The sequence below is a fragment of the Amphiprion ocellaris genome, chromosome 2 (genome assembly GCF_022539595.1).
Source record: "Amphiprion ocellaris isolate individual 3 ecotype Okinawa chromosome 2, ASM2253959v1, whole genome shotgun sequence".
NCBI classification, from domain to species: Eukaryota; Metazoa; Chordata; class Actinopteri; family Pomacentridae; genus Amphiprion; species Amphiprion ocellaris.
In genome coordinates, this window is record NC_072767.1 from 28,208,147 (window position 1) to 28,225,086 (window position 16,940).

A 16,940-nucleotide genomic window follows, 5' to 3' on the forward strand; every position below is an offset into this window, starting at 1 on the left:
GAGCCAGCACCTCATTAGAGTTGGTACCCGCTTCCATCAGCTGATGAGGCTCAGGAGATAGAGTTTAACCCTGTGAACCTACAAAATCCAAAGGTGGGTTTCAAAGGCATGTTATCTTAAAAAAAAAGTCAAAATTCCACCATTTATCAGAGGAAGACACTGTAAAAACATCTGTACTGTGTTGTTCAGTCGGGAAATGGAATCAAATCTAAGCTTAAAATCGTGACATTTTATCAGTACCACTTTATTCTACACGTATAATTTTTTTTTTAAAAAAATCTAAAAAGACAAACCATTTTCCCAGAAATCATTCTGTAAAAAAAAAATAAAAAATTGTGTGCTTCTCATCACAACTGCATCACAAGTTACTGTACAACAAAGCCACATGGTTCATGACTAAACTGCAGTCAACATGTGACAAGAATTCAGAGACTTTATCTCAACTGGATTGAACTGCAGGTTGTGTTTACAAAGAACAGACAAGAAAAAGTATAGAAACAATAGTGAGAAATATCTATAGAATGTCAAGTCACTAGTTATTCAGTACAACTGTCAGCACTTGGAAAAACGTTGTCAATGAAGATTCTAGTTTTTTGTTTGTTTGTTTTGGCATTATGACTTCGTTATACTGCACAGAAGACATTTTTAGTTCTCTCTACTTCTAACCACAGTTATGCTGATTCCAGAGTTTATGACATTATAACTTTATTTTGCATAAAAATATTTTGAATTCTCTCTACTACTCTTTGTGATGTTTCCACAGAGGTACAGGACTTAATATTTCCGTGAAAAATGAGTCTACAGTGAGTAAAAAATGTGACAGAAGCAAAAAAAAACCCAACCCAGAAACAGCTTGGAGCTCAGAGGGTTAATGTACAGACAATAAAATCCAATTTTAATTGCACGTACAATAACAGCTTAGGAAAACCTTTCAGCATGTGAGACTGGTATATCCAGGAAAATGTCAGGATTGTTTGATTTTTTATAGATAATCTGTGTTCAAAGACTTGTCACTGTGATGCCGCTTGAAGTCATTTAGCAAGAGACACGAACAGAATAAACGGATTGAACGCGAAGCATCAAAGTCCAATTATCAGTCCTCAGCAGATGTAAGCCCTGGAGCACAGCAGCACCAAAAGCAAGTGTTTAGTGATGCTGTCCATGAACGTGCTGCAAAAATCATTAAAATGTCCCACTGAGACAAGAAAATGGAAGAAATTACTAAACACTTATCTATGAGGCAATCTGCAATTTAGATCCAAACAAACAGATCAGAAACCAGCTTCTCTCTTTTTGCATATTTAGTCCAGACGCTGGAAAAAGCGAGTGCATCACTCCTTTGAGAGAAACAACAACCCAGATATAATCATACCTGGCTTGGCTTTGAGGCCCTGGCTTTGAGAGATGGAAGAGGGGGGCAGAAAAAGAAGAATGAGAGTGAGGGAGAGAGTTGTAAAAGATGAGGAATTTCAAAACCCAGACAGAAACATTTCCAGAAGACGTGAGTCACTTGCAAACACAGGCATAAACACAGCTCCAAGGAGAGGAAGTGCCAAGAGGTACTGAGGGCCAGAATGGGGGGAAAAAAAACCTACTAGTTTTTCCAAATTTAACAGGTAGACAGCGATAACGCCAGTCTGAGTGAGGTCTTGGTTGCGCAATATGAGTGATGATGAAGACTCCGCAGCAGCTGGTGTTCATCTCTGCACACTGAGCTGCCATCAGGAGGTCTGGTAAAGCTGGTGGGCAAAGCAGCAGACCTTGTCATCTAGCCAGGGTGTGAAGCAAAGAGGTGCAGCAACACCGGGCATCAAAGTACCTCTTGTGGTGTTTGCAAGGATCAGGTGGCCGTGAGTCGTACTTGGTGCAGGCAGCTGCCTTCAGGGAGCTCTGTAGGGTCTGCAGGGTGTGCTGGGGACGGGAAGCCACAGCTGATTGACTATCAGGAGGCTGGCACAGGGATTTAGAGGTCCAGGGTCCATTACAGTCAAGGGGTGCGTTTACCAGCAGCCACTGATGGAGGCTTGTCCAGAACTATCGCGTTACTGAAATCAAACCCCACACAGGGGACGACAGCTGTAGCAGGATAAGCAAGGCCACTCACAGAGCATACCATTAGTGGTGGTAGCATGAGTAAACAATGGAAATATTAGGGAAAAAAAAACACAACACAGTGTCAACTTTGAGCTCCAACAACAAACACAGCGCCAACTGCAACAAAAGCCCAAAAAGATAAATAATACTTGCTGTATAACAAAGCCACATGGTTAGATTTAGAGCCCACTGATGGTTGTGACATTGTAATTGCAGCGGGGTGATTTGTTTGTCCTGTCCTGAGCATGTGGTTGCAATTTCACGACCTTTCGAGCCACCTAAATTACACCGTGTTTCAACAGGGTTTCATAAAGCGGCGCATCAACGTTGTAATGGGACGCTTTGGCCATCAAATATTGTGCCCAGCAGTGCAAACAGCAGTCACCCTCAGTATCAGTGCGGCTCAGTATCCGAGCAGGAAAAGGGAGTTTCCTTTATTGACAGAGCTAATTAAGTGCCTGATGAGCTCTAGTGATTCAGGAAAAAAAACCAAAACATCCTTTAATTACGCTAAAAAGTAAGACTAATCTGGAAGCACACTCTCCCTCCCAGGAAATAATAATCAACTCGAGAAAGAAAGAAAACACAAATGTATCCCGTGGCATGAAGCAGAATGAGGGGTTTTAAATGGGAAGCGAGGCGTTAAAAAACAGACTAATATCCAGAATTATTACAAAAAAAAAACAACTTAGAATGAGATAGACAAATTGATAATATCACTGCTATGGTTGAAAACACAGAGAGGCTGGCTAAGAGCTCAGCTACGAACTGCCTGGGACCAATCATACTGTTATCTGATGTGTGTGTGTCTACGTTCATGTGCGTTGTCTGTCTGGATCTTGGTTCTTTCTGGATCACTGACGGTGTACAGAGGGAAGGGGAGCTGAGGCAACGGAGCTCAGCGGGGGGAGGGGAGGCCGACCGAAACCTGTTGACCGCTCTTATCAGTGCCATCCACATATTTGAGCGCGGTGCGGATGCTACCTGGAGCCTTCCCCCCCCGAACTGTGATGATAATCAGTCTGCAATCAGCTGACCGCCAAGCTGCAAGAAGGAAAAAAAAAACCTGAAAGGACGTCAAAGCGAGATGGTACGTCTGGATAGGAATCTTTAAGTGATACGGCAGAATAGCAGGACGCACTGCAAAAACAATTAAGCCGTGAGGAGGGTGGAAGGGGTCGGACGGAGGGACGGAGATTACACTTCGGTAGATAAAAGATGAATTGAAAGTACTTGTTCTAAAAAATAATCTAGGTTTTAAGGAGCTGAAAACTTTGCAACTTGGCTACTGTAATTTTCTTCATGCAATATGTGTGTGGGCGTTTGGTGAAAGTGGTCGCACAAGCACTTAACCAGCTGGGGGCTCCATGACGTCATGTCCCATTTGTGATTTCAGCACTTTGAATGTTACTCTGTGTTGTGATTTGAATCGATAAATGTCTGTTTCCTCGACTCCTTTATTATCCTCCTCAGTTTGCATCTCAGGTGGGAGGGACTGAGACACTGACAGAAGGGTTGAAGATGTACAAAGAAGGGCTGAGAGACATTAGGGGAAAAAAATGACATTGCAGTATGTTTTTTTCTGTGATATATACTTTGATATGAATAAATACAGAAGTTTTCACCAGATGTCTTGAACAACTTCATGGAAAGAAGAAATCCCTCAACAAAGATTACAGTGATTTTGTTGGGGAGTGCATCTGCATAGGAAATTAGAAAACAACTCATATACTATAAAGACCTTTTTTTGAGTGCAAACAGTTTGGAACCTTTCTCATGTGGTGCAACACTGGTAAAGGCATCTGGATCAGTTTTTTTTGCTTTGGATTTCATTCAGATCTGGCTTTGCTCTCATCATACAGAGCTTTGTGGTGCTGATTTAAATGGTCAAACAAATTAATCATGCTGACTCTGCGTTTCTACTCAACTCCAATCACCCTTTCTGTAGCTGAAATATTTCTGTACAGCTGACTGGGGCTGCAGGCTTATGGACAAAATGATAAACAGGATAATTTTGATCATGATTATTTATTACCATTATCCAGTCATTTTGAAGACAAAATGTTTTAATTGCACTTTCACATTTAAATAAACAGAGCACAAGTTCCCTAAACGCCTCACATGCAGGTTACAGTAGACGCTAACTAGCTGGCTGTGCACAGAGAAGCATCTAGTCTCCACTCAGTTACTGCAGCAGCTCAGACAGGGGGGACATAAAATATTCATTTGAAAAGAGTAAATAAGGACATCTACTGTCAGATTAAACTAAACTGGAACCAGGTGATTTTATCTTCATCTGCTGTTTGCTATGAGTGAAGGATTTTAGGCATTCATTCCCGAGTCGACTGTGCTGATTTAATTGTAAGAAGATAAATACTCCAATAATCGTGCAGCCATTCCAGAGATGATATGTTCCTTTTTGCAACCAAATCTTCCTTTTAAGTGTTGCTGTCCGGTTCATCGCTTATTCTGTTGTGCATGTGTGTGCAACATCATAAACTTCACTTATGTTCACTCAAAGATAAAAAAAAGATGAAGATGCCAGCGACCATAAAAACTAAACAGAGGAACAAAAGTAACAATCTGGGTGCTAAAAACAGACAACAGCGGCTACTTCACGGCAACAAAATAATTAGTCTTACTGTGTAAGAACTGTTTTGATAACAGCATATGAACTTCCAAAACCAAGTTTAAATAATAGCTTTACTGGCTTTGTGTGTGGAGTTTGTCTTGTATGTGAGCTGAACTCGTATCGGACAGCAGATGTTTGTGCCTGGTTTACTCCTCCAGCTAGTCACTCACAGTTTAAGATATTTGCGAATTCCAGCTGATAAAACAATCATCTGCTCTGCCTCGCCCTGATTCAGAGCCAGCGACCGTGTTTGATGTTTGCCTTTGGTAAACTGATTAGAGAAAGACGGGCGATTTGAGATATCACCGGCCCCTTCTGTTTATTTTTTACACTATCACCCGATTGTAAGCCCCAGCAGGTCTCTTATTGTTGTCCAGAGTTCGGTGCGGCTTGGGAACAAGGTGTCTGCAACAATTCCAAGCTCATGTGCATTAACAAACATGTGGTGGTGGCTTGTTAGCAGGAGGGCAAAAGGCCACCTGGGCATGTGACAGAGGCAGCATGTGGAAAAATGTTCGAACTTGAAACCTACAGCTTCCAACCAGAGCAAAGAAAAGAGAAAAGGATGAGGTCATTGTTTTTGTAAGTTAAGTGGCAAAACACCAACACCTCAAGGTCAATAGTCAAACCACTAAAAGATATTTTGCAATGAAGTCCAGAGAGATTTAAAGCTTGGACGAAATTCAAGCTGCAAATCCGGTCTGTGGCACACTTTGCTCTGACTCACTCCCAATTGTTCACCTTGGAATTACATTGTTTTTATACATCATTCAATTTGGTGAAAATGTGGAAATATTTGCCGATTATTTGTGGAAAGCACTGCCTCCTGAAACACACAGCCTCGACCCCACACAACAGACTTTAATGTGACTTCCAGCCCGGCCAACAGTCACTTTTGCCTGACCTCTCTGAGGATACTGTCTTTCCAGTCTCTCTCCCTCTCTGCATAGGCCCACGAGTAAAAAAAAACAGAGGAAAGGGGTTTCTGTTACTTTGATCAGGACCACTGAAGCTGAAGAAATCCTCTCTCTTTATTTCAGACAAATGTGAATAACACTTTAGAAGTAAAATATAAAGTAAAAAATTGTCCAGGCAATCCAGCGTCAGATCGGGTCATTTTGTCATTTTATGGAAGAGTCTATGAAACAAACAGTCTACTGTTTAAGAGAAATGTTGAATAAAAATCCAGACTAAGGGAGAGCAAAATTGTTAGTTTGCAAACCAGCTCAGTAAGGCCATCCCACAAATTTCCTTCACTGTGGTCTGGCAGTGCTCAGTCGGCATTGTCTGGGCTGGGTATTACTTAGGATATACAAGAAATGACTGGCATTTGGTCCGATATGACAAAGCATCAATAAATTCTTCATTATCCGATGCGAGCAACGGACCACTGACTAGTCTGTGATAGTATGCTGTTTAACACTATGAATCCCAAAACCTGCCGGGCGATTTGAAAAGCAGATTACACTATTAAATGGAAAACTACAAACAGAAAGAACTGTCTGATTTGCAACTCTCTGACAGTCCTTGAACTAAACACATGTGACATGTGCTTCCGTTGGGCAAATTAACCACATCTAAGCCTAATATTTCATCGAAATCACTTTATTCTGCATAAAAACAAACCATTTGCTCTAACTAGATTCTGTAATGTGACCAAAAAAGTGGCTATTTGATTGAACTGTAGGCTGTGTTCACAGGTGACAAGCATAGAAACTAATTAGAGAGCAAAGCAAAACATAGTTGATCAGTGAAATAAATGCAGCATAGCTCTAAAACAGAGGAGCAAGTTGTTGAAAGATATGTTCAGCATGGAGAAACATTTCACCAGAGCTGATGTACTGAGAAGTGTTAGAAAACTGAGTTCATAGACATTGTAAAAATACAAGCAGTAAAATATCAACAGTATGCAGATCCACCTTTTTTTCCCAGGATTGGTAACACCTGCAGATACTCAAAAAAAGTGTTGGATATCTTGATTCCAGGGTTTTTCAATTTTTGTAAAACAGATTATCAAAGAAATTCAACTTTCTTCTTTTTATGATTTATGACGTTCTAACTTTGATATACTGCACAAAAGACATTTTGAGTTCTTTCTACTTCTAGTTATGGCTGTGTTGTTTCCATAGAGGTGCAGGACTTTATATTGCAGTAAAAAATAAGCTCAACGTGAGTAAAAAAAAAAAAGTGAGAGCAGCAAAGAAATGCTCAGAAACTGCTTGTGGTTCAGAGTGTTAAAAGGCCTAGTGGAAAACGGGCCACATTACTCCTCAGTATTTTCCTATGACCGCTGAGAATCTGCAGCATGAAAACTATTCCTTCTTTCTGGGAGCAAATAAACTTGTAAGCAAGGAAGTTTCTGTTGTCCAGTGGAAGTTTTTGAGCTTACTTTCTAAAAAAAAAAAACAGACAGTTTCTTCACAACTTTCGATCTTCACCACATCTTTCTGAGTTTTGAATATCAAAAAAGTAATACCATTTGGTAGCTTGCTTTTTAGCTGTCAGCTGGAATTCACGAAAGTATGCCAGTTTCATGGCAACTTCTCAGCTTCTCAAAGCAGTTCTGTACAATAACCCATTTCTCTGTATGTGCAGTGTTACACTAAACACTAATATTTTTGCAAAAATGTAGCTAAATACACAGCTTTGTTTGTTGTCAGTGCAGTATTTTAGATATTAGCTGTGAGTGAAATGATGATCTTAGTCCCATCCTAAGTCTGTATTATGGTAAGCTACTTTAGGAGCGGTAAGATCTTCTTCTTCATTTTACTATTTTGACTCATTTATATTCGTAGGAGTGCAAATTGATTTCCCTCTCAGTAATTGCTCTTTTCCTGTGTTTGCTTTAGCATGTGTATCCTTTGCTTGTTTTCTCAGTCAGCAGAGAGGTGCCTGGCCAGTGTGCGATTATGTAGATTTTCTGTGAGTTCTGTCCCTCACCTCTGCTGTGGGAGGAGGAAGCGGCGTCCGGGCTGAGAGCAGACCGAGTGTGGATGTTTTCACCGATGGCCTGCAGAACAAGAGGTGCCTGTGGCTGAGCTTTGGCTGTCTGCGTTCAGGGGCTGCTGGAGAACACGATGTGCCCCGCTGATTCTCACTAAGTGTCTGCAAAGCCGAGCCTTGACCAGGAAGGGGAATAAATCCGCAGTTGCACTCGGTGTGCATGGGCTAATACGGACAAGGGGGATCACATGGTCAATTTCAGACGCTTTTACACACATATGCACAGGCGCACACACATCCTGCAGCTGCAATGTGTGAGGCCTGCTTCACATCTCTTTCACACCCATGTGTGAAAGTCGTGGCTTGCAGTTTGTTCATATTTTCAGTAAGGACGTGAGAGCAATGAATTGTTTCCTGCCTGCACCGGTGAACCCATTCTGTATGGGTATTAACCAGCGGGTATGAGCTGTTATCCACAGACAGAAATGCACAGCTGGACCTGACTCAGAATACACACTTTGGCTCGGGGCCAGTCTCCACACCAAAGCTGTGTTATTAAGTGCAACAGAACACCTCAGCAGTGACTGTGCATAAGTACTTCGTGTGGGATAAGCTGGCGTTTACAGAGCTGGCAGTCAGCGTACAATAACAGACAAAGTGTGCTAATCATTCATTCAGGTCGCGTAAAGGTGGAAATACCCACATAAACATTTTCAATCATATTCTAGTGATATACAAGCCTTTTGTTTCAATCAATTTATACCAGTCTGTGCTTACTTTAAAGCGAGATTTCCTTTAATTGTTACTGATGCATCAAAAGAAATCACTGGTGTTTAAAAAAGGCACTGCTGAATTAAATTTACAAGTAGCAACATCTGTTCAGATGTTGTCTTAACATAAAAGAATTCATATGGAAAGTGGTTCGGTCATGTTTTGCAAATTTTTCTTTCCAAAAATCAAAAGATGAAAATTAAGTACAGCTTCCCAACAACTGTGTTGAAGTACAGTATTTAGCTGCCTGGTTCATGTCAAAGATTTTCATGAGGAAATTAACAATTAATGCAGTAAAATCCACAATTCACATCATCATTTGTAACTGTCACGATTTAATCTCATTTTACTGCTGCGTCTATGGTAAACTGTCTCCCTCCAAAACAAAACATGTTGTTTCAAGTAAAATTTCCAGTTTTCAACACTACATTTATCATTTCCATGAACATTCTACTGACTTGCTTGCTGCATAAAGTTTCTTTAGATGCAGGTTTATTTGTTTCCAAATTTTCTGTGAATATTATTATTTTTAGCTTAGATTTGGTCAGTTTTCCAGGCAGAACTACATGGTCATTTCAGGAACTTTTTAAAGATGAGATGCCTTTAAAACCTACAGACCCTCTTTTTGGTTCAGAGGGTGAAGTGAATGCATCCTTGCACAAGTATGATCAGGGCTGTTAAAGATCCTTTAATTTCAAGCTATAATGTCTTTTTCCAGTGGTCTGTCCAATCTGTCACCAGAGATCAGGGGCAGATTGTGTTAGTCTGATTCCTGTTCAAGGTGAAGGACAGAGCTGTGCCCACGTCTCAGGTGGAAATGCAATCAAGGACCAGAGTGGGTAGATGGGCTGAGTGTCCTTCAGGGGACCTTATCTTATCTTATCATAAGCAGAAACCTCCAGTAACAGACTGAGCTTCTGCAGGGCCACCTAATCTCAGCCAGAGCTGCAGAGACCTTCAGCAGCCAAGGCTGTAGGAGGAGAACAGACAGCTGGATTTCTGCCTCCTCTGCATTAATCCTCACAGCGATCGGTTACCAAGATAAACTGATGTAATTAGATTCATTTCACAGACTCTCAAACTAGATATTTTACTGGGCTTTTCATGAATGCAATGAAGCGGTCATTTATAGAGCAAATCATCCATTACATCGTTTAACAAAGAAACTCAGGCTTCACTCAGTGTAAAGTAAAACATTTCTACCTGTTTACTGAAAAAGCAGCAAGGACAAGCTATTAAAGTTTTAGAAACTCAGGTGGAAAATACACAAAAGTGGTTGATTTCAATATTTTCAACATTGTTGAGCTCTTACTCTGTTTTAACTCCCGAAAAATAAACTAACTGAAGAATGAAAAATGTTAACTTAGGTCAAAATAACAAGCACAATCAATTTACCATACTTTGTCAGTTGACTGTGTTTGTTATCATTATTTGGTCCATCACTACCACCAGAAAGATCTCCTGGGAGAAAATTTAGACAGACAGTTTGATGCACTTTAATGGCAGCTAAAATATACAGAGGACTGTAAGAGTTTCAAAACAGGAAAGATCAGCTGAGTCTGATCTACTGGTCTGGGAAATTCTTGAATATGTGGGATACACTGATTCCAACTAGCTTACCTGACAGCAGATGCAGAAGAAGACACAGTTGAGTTTGTTCTGTGTGATTATTTGACTGTGTTTAACCTTAATCTATTTTGACACAAGTAAATCTGTTGTTAGATGCAACACAGTAAAACCTTCACACCTGGCAGGACACAGGTATATGTAGACCCTACGAGAACTGTAGTGGACTCTTGGGACCGTGCGTTATGTTTTAAATGATGGTATGTTGTGATTTCTGGCCTTACATTAACCCTCTGAACACCAAAAGCTCCTGGTGGGTTTAAAAGGTAAATTATCTCTACAAAACCAACCGAAATACACTATTTATCAAAGCAAGAAACTGTAAAAACAAACACATCACCAGATTTTGAACTTTCCCTACAGTCTTTACACATATCATGTGTGATTTTCAGTTTTGCTGGGAAAATTAACCAAATCTAAGCAGTATTGGTAACAGCTGTGGGGACTTGGAAGAACGTTGCAATGTTTTTTTTTTCCAGATTTGTTAAATATTTGTAAAATAAATAAAAAACAAGAATATTGTTTCATTTATGATTCACGGTATCATAACTGCCACAGATTCCAAAGTCAACCTGATGAGCCAGCAAGTGTTGAGCAGGTGCGAATGTGTGTGGAGGTTTGAAATATTTTTATGTGCATGGGTTTGGAGACTAATTAAATGCTACAGGTTTCTGCTTTTTATAGGACTTGGAACTATTTCATCAGACCTTGTAAAAAATGTCAGATCTGATATGAGATACAAGAAGCCCTGCAGCCATGTTCCTCTACCATAAATCAAACAGGACAAATTACAACAAGAAACAAATCTAGAATCTAGATCCATGTGGTAAATCTTCACAACGAGTGCAGCCACTGAGACCAAAGAATAGTTTCTTTATGCCTTACCGACTGATTCAGCAAACCCGGCTCACTGTTTTTCCATATTTGGCTTTGGTAACACTTAAACCTACATTAACAGTAAAAGCACAACGGCAAGTCCATACATGCTACTTTTCACACTGCTGTGACTGAAGTCGATGGCAGTTTAAAATCCAGACGCAGCATTTTCAACGGTCCATGATTCATCTTCAAACTATGGGTGATGTTCCAACCACGAGATGTGCTGTTTAACACCTGAGGACAGGGAGCGGTTTAACACCCGACATGAACTTTGGGAACTCTATCAGGAGATGTGCTGACAGTCTGAATGAAACACCTAAGAGATCTGCTCAAAACAAATCAGTGGATGGAGAAAAAAAATCTGATTTTATCACTGTCTTCTTTTTTTTACCCTCTAAGCTGTGATATGGTAAAGTGAGGTCAGTTCGTGCGATCACCAGGTTTGGAACAAGTTTATATTACTAGTGCACTTAGTGATGTAACAATGGGATGTTATTGGATTTGGTTAAGTTTCCTGACCAAACTCCAGGCCACAAATGATTTGTTCAAGGACTGTAAGAAAGTTGAAAATGGTCCATGCCTTTATAATTTTATTTCTATTTTTATGTAATATTAATCTGTGTGCTGTTTTGCTCCACAGTCTGCAACTGACTCACCTTGGCTGGAGTGTTGCCTGGGCCCCCTGGAGCCTGTCCTCTCAGGTTGATGATGTGGACTTCCTGGGGCAGGTTGCTGGTGCCTCTGCTTGCGCATCCCGACAAGGCGGTGAAGCTCTTCAAGATGGCCTGCACCGGGTGTCCCGTCCCCACCGGCAGCAGCTCACAGGGGCTCCGAAACAAAGGCCCTGAAGAGGAGGAAAAAATGCAACGTCACACATGATGTTATGTAAATCATGTGTGAGCACTTTCTCTGAGTGTATATAGAGATGCCCCCATAAAACAGGTCAATGTTACAACAGAAAGGGCAAAATAAATTTTAATCAGTTTGAGAAACTGAGCATTTACTGCATCATCCTGACTGGTACATGTAAGGAGTATCTGATAAAGCCTGTGCTTAAGGATGATCTGCAAAGTCAATACCTTTGTCCAATGATCTGTTTGTACTTCCTAAGTTCAATCAGCCCCTAGACCTACTTTACTTAACCTTTTGAACCCCCTGGCAGATATTTAAGGCATGTTCTCTAAAAAAAATAACCAAAACTGCACCATTTATCAGCACCAAACCTGTACAAACAGAATTATCTGATTTTCAACTTTCTGACAGACTATGAACTATTCATTAGTGATATACGGTTCAGTTGTGAAACCAAATTAGATCTAAGCTTACAATCTTGATATTTCCTCAGATCACCTTATGTCTAGGTAAGATTACCTCATGTCTCATTTAAAAATTCACCAAAAATATACCATTTGCAGTAACCAGATTGTGTAAAAACCAAACATTTAGTGCTCCACGACACAACAGTCATGAAAATACTCATGACTCAGCTGCAATGAACAGTCACATGACAAATTTCTTTTAGCTGAACAGCAGGACGTGTTTATACAGATCAGACAGGAGACAGGTACGAAAACTAATTAAAAATGTGTGAAATGTATGAGGTGTGACTCAGTTCGTGTAAATTGAAAACATAGCAAGCACGAATGAAGTACGTGGGGTATATTAAGCAATGAGCAACATAAACAAAACCCGAGAGTTTCAATCTGATTGAAATAAATAAACAATAAATTACAGCATTATTCACTTTGTTTAATGGCCACACCTCACACATCCTAAACTGCAACTTATACTTATTGCATTGTTTTAAGCTGCAATCTTGAATTCATTCATTGTCCAGTCGTGCTAGAAGGAAAGGATCAGGATGGACACTTTCTTTTGCTCTCTGGTCGACGCACTCATCATCACAGAAGGTACGACTACAGACTTCAGTCGGTGAGGCAGAGCAGCACTGTGAGGACACTGAAGTCAGGCTTGTTGTGTTTCTATCTGTATTTTGTCTCCTGCACAGTCAGCTGTAAAGAACAGTTCGCTCACCTATGAATGCCTGGCATGTTTGACTAAAGTACTGATTCACTTGTGCTTACAGGACAGCACTTAGCATCTATATTAGCTCTTGCATGACATACAACTTCCTTCCATCGGCCACAAGTTTTCAGGTGGTTAACAAGTTTCACCACAGGGTAACAGCTTTTCTAAACTTCCTTTATGTTTTCCATCTGTGTGACCCACTTAAAGACAATCAGGGTGCAGCTTTGTCCCCCGAAAATTAAGTTTTTCCACGCAATATATATTCTCAGTTATGCTCAATTCCGTTTTAAGGGAAGCATATTTTGTAGAGGATTACATTTGTTTGTGATGTATCACGAATACATCTCAAATCATCCTATCTTTGCCATTTATTATCTTGATTGATTGCCGCTCCTTTTCAGCCCACCAATCATGAGTTGGATGAGTAATCTTGGTGCCAAACTTTAACCAGGCTTGTTGTTTCGAAAGTGTGCTGCTTTGAATTTAGTGAAAATACAACAGAATTCTGTCGGCTTTTCTGTTGAACTCATGTTCTTGTTAAGTTTATCTGAAGAATGCTCGGTTATGAAATCAGGATTTTACCAATGCAGAGCAGCAGCACGGAAGTGACTGATGGTTCACATGTCCTAACAGGATGTTTTTCAGTTACTATTTCATTCTCATTTTGTTATCTGACAACAGAAACTGAAAAACACGGAAATGAGAACAGTTTTAGTCGAATTTTGGCCGTACTAAAATACAGTATGTGAGCACAGAGAGCAGGAGACAAACAAACTGGTGTTCCTCCTGTGTGTTTTGTCTTCAGATGCTGGTACATTGTGCCGCTGTGGTTGACATTCAAACAGTGCACAGTTTACAAACCACCTTTTTTATTCTGTGATCATCTGAAGTCCTCTCAGATAGTGGAGGCCTTGGGTCTTTGTATACTTTGGAACCTGCTGCCGCCGCCATTGTCCAAAACTGTAGCTCACTGAACTCCTGGCGCAACAATTACATAGTGACACTGTGGAAAAACATTTGTCATAATGAACTAAAGTGAAAGTAAACATGCGTCACTTAGGAAAATCGATGTCCACGCCGATCAAAATGCATCGACATCGATTACGCCACTAATAGCGGCAGCTCTAGCCAACAGCAGATGAAAACAAAACTTAAGTGAAAGAATAATCCCGGTCTCCTGTTGCTGCCTCCATCTTCTCCTCAGTCCTCTCTATGCAGACTTTGAAACTTTTCTCAAACTGGAAGGCCTTCCTACTATGTCACAGTCTTAACCTTCAGTGACAAAATCAGTTTCTTTGAATGGCAATGCAGCTTAGTTGTATGGAAATGTAACTCTCAAGAGACAGGGCTGCAGGATGTAACAGGCAAATACACCCAGCTCACGTGGACTCAGGGTGGTACAAAACAAGCTGCTGCGGTCTGAGCGAGATAACAAACAGCTCTTTTCCATTACAAAGCCATGTATACTATGAGAAAGTACATGGTCAGGGTTTATTTCTCGGGGTCAGCCCTTGCATTTTACCCCACAACCTCCTGCCAGCCAAGACCCACTCACATTTCAAACGCAACGCACTAAACACACAAGGGCTGCCAACAGCAATCAGATGGAACATTTGGAAATAATTAAAGTCTAAGTGAAAGACAGTTAGACAACAATGTTAAATTCTCTCCAACTGTCTCTAAAAACACTGTGCCTCAGCAGTGGGGTACAGCTAAGGGGGAAAAGTTTTTTTTGTTGTTTTTGCTCAGAACACATAGCCATTGTTTTCTCTTTCCGTGCAGTCCAATAAGCCTATGTCAGATCAGCATAAAGCTGGAGATCACGTATGGCATATCTCCCCTCTCTGTGTTGTGAGAAAAACAGAGGCTTTATTGTTACCATATTTGTCTCCTGAGTCCAATCCCAAGCTCTTGACAGACGCTCTCAACCTGGACTCTTGTTTCTAGTAAATCCAAACCCAGAGAGATTATCTTTGTCTCTTATTTGGAGCATACATATATTAAAACATGGCAAGGTCTCACCGTAGTGATAAAAACACAGGGCCTAATGGCAAAAACCTGTGGTGCATCAGCATTTCAACCCCCCTCCCTTTTCCTCCCAGAGGACCGAAGCCTATTCCCTCCCTCACCATGTCATCACGCCTCACTCCCACAAACACGTCTGAGGGCACTTCAACTCACTTTTTCCCCTCACACGCCGAGAATAACAAACAACTGCCAGACAAACAAAGAAAAACGTACTTCTTTCTGAGAGACTGCCAAAAGATTACAACACTAGCTGAGCAATGATCTGATCATCTAATTGTTTAAAAATACAACAAAACAGAGAGGTATGTGGGAGGAAAAAGGTACCACATGGTTGGAAAGTTAGGGCAGTCAATATGTGATGGTCTTGTTTTTACAAAGCTGAGGAAAGGCAAAAGCAGTCTGTAGGTTTAATGGTTTGTTCCTTAAACTTTTTTGTAGGCTAAAGCTACGTGTGACCCAAAAATTTGATCTGATCCTAGCAGAGGGATGGATTCAGGGAAGATTTCATTAACAATGTGTAGTAAAACTTTAAAACTGCTCAAACAATACAACACGTGCATTATTTACAGTATACTTTTTTAACTCACAAATGTCTTCTGTTCGGTATGACACAGCAAAAATGTAATAAATTCTGAAAAAGAAAAAAACATATGTTGAATTGTTGAAAATATTTGATTTTACCAAAAGTGAGACAACCTGAAATCTACATGTACAACATTTTTCTAAGCTCTGCTCTGTGTAAACACCAGTTCAACTGAATATTCCTTGAATTTATGTCATGTGAGTGCGTGTTTAATTGTGTTTACTTTTGGAAAATTTTTAAATGAGACATCTAGAATAAAGTGATTTTGATAAAATATGACACTATTAAGGTTTGATTAACTTTCATTAATTTTCCGCATGGTATTTTATGTCACACATAATTAGTAGAAGGACCATTGAAAGCTAAAAATCCGACAATTCTCTCTAATTTAACAGTTTATAGCGCTGAAAAATGGTGTAATTTTCTCACATTTTAGGAGATAATATGCTTTTCAAACCCACTGGGTTGAGTTTTTTTGGTTCAGAGGTTTATTAAATCACTTTCTGAACGTTGCCATTGATGTCAAGTTCTGCCTCTCTAAAACAAATTGCACTGAATGTAACACTACAGCTTCATTTTCTTGCAAAATCATAAACGCTCTTGACGAGACTCTGAAGATGTGGGCCATAATTTCCCATGACAGCAGGCTTTTCATATTCAAGTGTGGCTTTTTGGAACGAGTATAAATACTTCTGAGAAACTTTAATTTTGAGTAAATATTTAAAATTTCATATGAACCATTTGCTGATTAGATCAGGTTGATAAAAGTCTCACACAGCTGTTTTATCGAGCTGGACCCAGCTGAGTTCGCTCCCTATCACATATGCCATTACCATTAGCCTGCACCAGAGATGACAGTAAAGAAAGTTATACAGGAAATAAAACTAGCATCTGTTGGCCACAGCTTTGTGTCTGCTGTCACCTTGTCTGTCTGCCTGCCTGCCTTTCTCCCCCGCTTCAGTCTCCCCTCCCCTCCAGCCATCCTTCTTTTTTCCTCAGTCATCAGTCTAGTACAGAGTGCGTCCTGTCCAGCTGCTACTAGGGACTTTTAGCTGGCCAGGTCAAACACCCACATTTGAGGAATGAGAGAAGCTGTTGTTCACTTTGCCTGAAAAAACAAGTCCAGTCTGAGTCCACAGACAGTCTGCAGACTTTACCACTGATACCTACAAATCTGAAGGTAAATCTAAGATGACAGCTAAAGCAATCTCTAAAATTTTAAATGGTTTCATAGTGATATTGCCACAAATTATTAGAGCAAACTTCTTGTACAGCTGTACTGAAGCGAGCTACAAACTGATACCGCCATACCTCAGAAAGTTACATGAAAATGATCTAATTCTTAAAAAGGTGCAG

The 16,940-nt window shown here is 40.3% G+C and overlaps 1 protein-coding gene across 1 annotated transcript in view; it reads right to left on the reverse strand.

The window, feature by feature from the left end:
- Positions 1–16,940, reverse strand: part of tgfbr3 (transforming growth factor, beta receptor III) — an 89,770-nt gene that overhangs the window by 46,570 nt on the left and 26,260 nt on the right. Inside the window, exon 3 of the mRNA XM_055017246.1 lies at positions 11,602–11,789. Within this exon, the coding sequence (XP_054873221.1) occupies positions 11,602–11,789 (188 nt within the window). The remainder of the gene's footprint in view (positions 1–11,601; positions 11,790–16,940) is intronic.